General features: G+C 38.9%; 1 protein-coding gene across 1 annotated transcript in view; it reads left to right on the top strand.

Moving 5' to 3' along the window:
- Nucleotides 1-1,228: 1,228 nt before the first annotated feature.
- Nucleotides 1,229-6,529, top strand: part of slc16a12b (solute carrier family 16 member 12b) — a 15,999-nt gene continuing 10,698 nt past the window's right edge. Inside the window, exons 1-2 of the mRNA XM_061232831.1 lie at nt 1,229-1,367; nt 3,863-4,099. Coding sequence (XP_061088815.1) covers nt 3,990-4,099 — 110 coding nt within the window. The 5' untranslated portion in view covers nt 1,229-1,367; nt 3,863-3,989. The remainder of the gene's footprint in view (nt 1,368-3,862; nt 4,100-6,529) is intronic.

Below are 6,529 nucleotides of genomic sequence, written 5' to 3' on the forward strand. Positions count from 1 at the left end.
TTTTTGTCATTTATTTATTTCTCACCATGCCTAGGCAATGGAAGAAAAGAACAAACAGTGTCCCAGTAGACACACTACAGCACTCTTGTATTTAAATGGGTAATGAGCTGACACAAACATACACACAGTTACAATATATTGATTTGGAAATATATTTTCAGAAATAAAGGCATTTTACATTTAAGGACTGAAAAATATATATTTTTTATTCGAAAAATATTAGTTAAAAACAGTGAAGAAATACATACGAAAATACAATTAATATTTGTAAAACGGATTTTAAGTTTTCAAATGTTAATAATATTAGAAATAGGCTATTTTATATTTCATGTTTAAGAATAAATATCTTTATTGGTCATTTGTTTTATTGAATCAGACATTTAGTTAGTTTCGTTAAAGTTCTTTAGTGTAAATGTTATAGTGTGGGACCAATTTAAGCAAATTTTCTGTTTCATCCCCAGTGTCACAATTCACTCCAGTAGCGGGTTGGTTGTAACAGTGGTACTCTTTGCATTTGTTATTAACTCACCCATATTGTAGTTGATGTCTAAATGACGAGTACTTGTAACAGACAAATATGGTTATCAAGGTTTGAATGTTTAAAACATAAGTGATTATAAAAATCACAAACAATAACCCCATTCAGTGTATAAAACAAATATATGGACAGCAGCAAATTTGGCCTCAACCACACAAGCATGAAAAAATCCTCTCTAGTATTAGCCTACACTTTACTGTCTGTTCAGTCTGTTACTATCTGTTTCTCATTTTTTGTTTTAAATGCTAGTAGGCTACCTGAAATTCCACAAACTATTTGAAGCCCTGGTGTAAAATCCAGCTATGGCCAGCTTGAAATACCAGCTACCAGCTGTTTCAAAACATAGCTGGTCAAATCATGTTGAGTATGGAGCTGGGTGAACTAGTCAAAGGGTTGAACTAGTCGACCAGCTATCAGCTGTTTCAAAACCTTAAACTGTTTTTCTTTTTAAGCAGGGAGAGCATTATCGAGGCTTCAATAAAGTCACGTTCAGTCCAAACGTGCAAATGTCGTGTCGGCCTATAGTTTATAGAACCCAACAAGCCCACCACCAGCTTAAATTTGTGTCGAACATAACCTCTCAAGTGATACATAATCTCACAGCATGCTTTCATTGCAAAGAGGGGGTTGGTAAAATTGCCCGCCTCCAAGCATGTGCCTGAACTGTGCAGTCCAAGCACTAAGGTTATAGGAACAGTGATGGAGAAATCGAGGAGGTAAAGATGTATACAACTTTTGAAAGGAAAGCGTTATGCCATTGGTCTGCTGCATTATGAAATCCGAATGCTGAGCAACGAAAGTGGCGAATGTGGCTTGTGATTGAGAATAGGTAAGTTCCTCTGAGTTTACTTTCAATGCTATGCAACTGCCCTGATCGTGCTCGATTAGCAAATGGTGTCTTGAACTTCTTTGATATTATTTACCAGAAACTTATTTTGCCCCGTTGTGCATTTTTAGCCTATATATTAAGCGTGTAATGTGCTTCTGTCCTGTAAACTGTCGATGCAGCTGTTTGTTCAGGTTTTAGGGCAACCTCCTTGTTTTGAAGATATTCATTGGCGTAAAAAATGGAAACCCTATGGGGAACTCGGTGTAGGTTCTGCATAATTGACACCGTGATATCCAATATTTTGTTCGTAAATATTTTCGTGACCTAATTTTAAACACTTAGCAAATGACTAAGGCATGGCGGTGCAGGTCTGTAAAAAACTACAGCAATTATGCTTTAACAATCTTAATTTCATGCTCTAGAGGTTTGCCGCATACTTACTAGGAAATTTCTGCCTAAAAACAGTTAATCCATTGCATGCGATTTTATCAAAACGAATTTGCGGCCCTTACCTTATGGTGACCAGTTATGGTTAAAATTGGACTTATATGTGGACTACTCTTTTAGAGTTAAATAAATACTGGACATTACTGTGTATAAATGCGGCAATTTTGTGTTCTATGATGAAAAGAAAAAATGCAGACAGCCACAGAAATAGCAATAAAATAAATATAAGACACCCAACGATTTTCTTTCTCTTGATTCTTAACTTAAATAATTCACAGGGTTGCACAGGTCGGTTTACAGTTATTAATATTACTTCTTGTGCTTGTTTTGAGCTGTAGGCCGCACTATGGAAATAATATACGAATGATCACTGCCATAATTATATACAAACACATGCTTTGGAAATGATTTAAAAGCACTGACATGACATGTAATTACAGAAGTGTTTGAATGATTGATTGATTGCACTTACTCGAATGCCACTAAATTGAATGTACATTAACTGGCAAGTAGCCCAATTGCATAACCTCTGAAACCACTGCTTAGTAGACTACTCGGCACTTATTATATTGTGGCCTGCTGAATAAAGGAAAACTACATACTCACTGATAAATGTAGTTTTTTCTGTTTAGGCATTATGAGTCTGTACAAGATGACTTTTCACTTGAAATGCTGGACCATTGTTTACAATTGACCTATCCCAAACAATTGTGGATACAAAAAATGGATACAAAAAATGACTTTAGTCAATGATCCCACAAAATATGCCAAGGTGATATATATTTATTTAGTTTTTCTTAAATAAAATATATTAATGCTTTATCAAGAACACGGCTTGCCTGGTGATATTTCATAATGGAAATGCAATGGCAAAGAGATAAGGCCAGAGGGTTGCAAATATTGTACATGGAGAGACATTGCCAGATGTCTGCACTTCCTGTGAGTATTATACAATACTTTACAGAAGTTAATATTCAGTTCTGATCTTTTTTTGTTGTTGAATGATAAAACAGGTTATTTTTGATATTGAAAGTACAGTATCCAGTATGCCATATACACCAAATTATGCATCATTGTGGTTTGAGCAACTAAAATTAATTCCAGAGTCGCTTTGCTGTCCTGTTGTGAAACTTTGTGGGAGTAGCCTTACTTCTCAAGGCATGTGGTTGCTATGGGTGCAGGAGGTGGAGCAATGGAACTATGCGGATATCTGTAGGTCTCTTTAATCTGACAAAGACTGGTTAGAATAAGGAATAAGATCACCATATAATATGTTGTCCACCATCTTGTTTTTATTTGCTTTTGCTTGCCCTAGTAATGGCAGCAAATGCAGAGCATATGCAAGGGTAGTTTGGCTAGTTTGTGGTGTCCAGGCAGAATCACATGATGTTGGGGAGTGGGGGTAGGGAGAGGGTGGGAGGGATGTTAATGTCCAGTCAAACCTGAGGCAGGAGGAAGAGGACTTATTCTTAGTCTGTACATGTAATAGGTGTTTTGCAGTCTAATGCTTATGCTGTGCATATTTTTATTGTACTTTCTAAGGAACGTGTTCTTCATTTCTAAGTATCAACTTCAATTTCCTGGAGCTTTTGCTTTTCCCATGGGAAACATACTACTTTCTCTGAGGGAAAATGTAACTGGAAGCCATTGGATCTCTGACACATTCGGCTTAAGTGTTTTTTTATGGAAAGTGATAGAAGGCGGGACTGTATATGCCTCAACTTTTCAACAGGGTTACAGGGGTCAATCTGATGACTATAACGACCGAGTAAATCAGGACAGTGTAGCAAACACCTCTTCTGTGAAGTCCTACATTTCCCATTTGTTGCTGCAGTTCACTTGTGTTCGAGCGCAAAAATAATTTTGCAGGTAAATCTGGTATAGGACTGCACCTGTACATGTTGACTGTGACTTCCTGACCTCTTGCGAGATCCCTGTTTGATCTGTGCCTGGAGAGGCAACTCTGTGTAGCATTTTGCATGATCCTGCCTCTTTTTTTCTGTCTGTTTTTTAAAAGCCCACCATTGTTTGTGTCGCCATGTGTTCAGCAGAGTGACTGGCGGGTTTCCCTTCAGGAGACATTCCATGTCCGGCGTGCCTGCGTGAGGGAGACTACGGGAAGCTGACTGGGCCCGGCGGGCTGAGGGGATCACAGAGCGCAGCGAGAGCCCTGCCATGGCCGGGGGCATGAAGAAGGCAGTAGCCATCCCTCCGGACGGAGGATGGGGGTGGATGATCGTGGCAAGCTGTTTCATCGTCACCGTCTGCACTCGTGCTGTCACCAGGTAAGCTGGCCCGGTGCCCGGCCTGAGGCTCCTGGCAGGACTGACGTAGGGAAATCCTGCCCTGTGTTGGCAAGCAGTGAGATAATCCCTGAAGTATGTGTTCTATTACATTGGTGTACGGCGCTTGAAATGTTGCCCTAGTGTGACTAGTGTGCTGTTAAATTTGTGTGCTGTTTCATTTTTATGAAGTCAAATGTGTGTTGAGAGCATCAGCAGTTGGATGGTCATGCAGTCTCTCTTAAGGTTGTCCACCAGCAAGTTTGGCAAGTCTCAACAATATCTTAAAAATAGCTATCGGAAGAGGTCTTGTTGCGTTGTGTCATTTAAGTGCAGTTTTTCTAGTGTAGGTCAGTTACCTTTTATCAGAATTTTTATATGAGATGTTCAGATTTAGACTACATTTGGTAGGGAGATGAAGGCATTCTGTATTTTGGTTCACTGTTGACTTGCTTTCTAGTGGAAAGACAGTTTCAAATTCCGGTTTGTGTTCCTGTCGGGGCAGCTCCCAGTTCAGGTTACAGCAGACACCCTGGTAAACAAGCTGATCAGCTGGAAATGCGCCTGCACCTCACACCGTCAGGAATCTACTGACTCCAGTAAAAGCTCTCTAACAGCAGGCTTTACATTGATCTCTACCTAATCGAAAGATATTGTGTGAATTGTTGACTAATTTCTGACTGTTTTTTAAGGCATTCTTTTGTTTGCGTGAATGTATTTGCAAAATGACCTGCAGGTAAGCCTTAATTAGTCCTGCGGAAGATTGCACTGTATGTCTGCCCGGCCACTGGGTACCCCAGGGGGATCATTAACATTCCTTCATCTACACGTTCTTTGGTCACATGCCTTTGGCCTCAGCATATAAGACAGAATCATTCATTTCTTTGTTTATGTAAGTAATGCAGTCACTCGTAGTAAATGAGTGTGGTTTTATCTGGTTTTTGCTTACTCCTCGTAATCACACTTAAAACACAGATAGTGCTATCAATGTGCTTATTAAGCCCTTTGCATTTGAGAACAGATAAATGAAACTGAATGGTTGAGTGCTATCAGATTTACTCAAACTAAAAAAAAAGATGAATTCCTTATTTTCACATTATGAAAATAAAAATGTTAACTTGGAACTCATGCTGGTATCATAGAAACTGGAGAGAAAGCTCTCAAATGTTGTCTTTTTACTGGCAACATACCTGGACCATTATAAATAATAATAATACTATATAATAATAATTCTTAATAATAACTACAATTGTGACATTGGTTGAATGTTGCACTGCATACGTGCATTCGCATAGGAGAGACAGATTCTGAAGCTTTACATTCTCAAACAAGAAACAGACTCTGAAACGCCATTTCAGTGCCATGACTTAGTGTTTTGCTCCTGCTGATGACAGACGTGGTATGCTGCGATGTGAGTAGTGTGTAGTCACTCACTGTCAAAATGTTGTTCGTGGCAAAATGAGGGTCACAACAAAAGAGTAAACAGTATTTTTGAGTAAAGTTTAGCACTTTCCAGAAAATAAAAAATGCGAATGCATCAACATAAAGGAGCCGTAGTACACCCATAACTGGATTGGCTGTGTCGTTTGTCAGATATGCAGTAAGAAGATGCAAGACTCATCTGCTTTTTCAGAAGAACAGGTTGTTTATTTCACCTGGGGGGTTTTACCCAAACTCACCATGTTCACCATTCAAATAAACATTGCATTTTGCTGTGTTTATTTGAATTTATGTGCAATTTCATGTCTATTTTCCCGTTCCCTCTATAGCAGCTGTATGTGCATTGACTTTTCCCCTTGTTTACCTATAATACTTTGTGAATGCAGTTATAATTAGCATTGAGTATGTTAGGTTAGTTGGGGTGGGGGTCAGCAGGAGATACAGAAAGTGTACTGTATTATGGCCAGCAGTATGGACAGGGGGACTATAACACTTGTCTGCTAGACCTAGGGTTGTGTGTGTTTAAGGGGGAGGGGGCGAAAGAAGATCACATGGCCAGAGCCCTCAACAATAACTCTACCCTTTCAATGTAGTGTTCTCACTTACTGGCTTTCTTCAGACAGTTTTTTTTTTCCTGGACAAAAGAGGACATAATTAACTTGAACAAAGATTGCTAAGAACAGCTGTGATGTGAAAGCTAAACACAGCTAAACACAGTAAAGTCCTTTCAGAGCAAACCCGCTAAATGTTTATTTTTGTCCTTGGTTCTTTTAAATGTCAAAAAGAAAGGCCACGTGAAACTGTTCTGTTACAAAATTAAGTTATTGTCTCCATAACTCATCACTCAGTTTAAACTTTGAAACAAAGATCTTTTCAACCTTGAGATGACTGCGGTTATTTTCCAAGCACAATTCAGTCGTTCTCACTGATTCAGACACTGATCACAGGTTGTAGTGCTGACTCCTCGGCTTGAGGATATTTACACCCATGTTA

Source organism: Conger conger, chromosome 2, assembly GCF_963514075.1.
Source record: "Conger conger chromosome 2, fConCon1.1, whole genome shotgun sequence".
In the NCBI taxonomy this organism is placed as follows: Eukaryota; Metazoa; Chordata; class Actinopteri; order Anguilliformes; family Congridae; genus Conger; species Conger conger.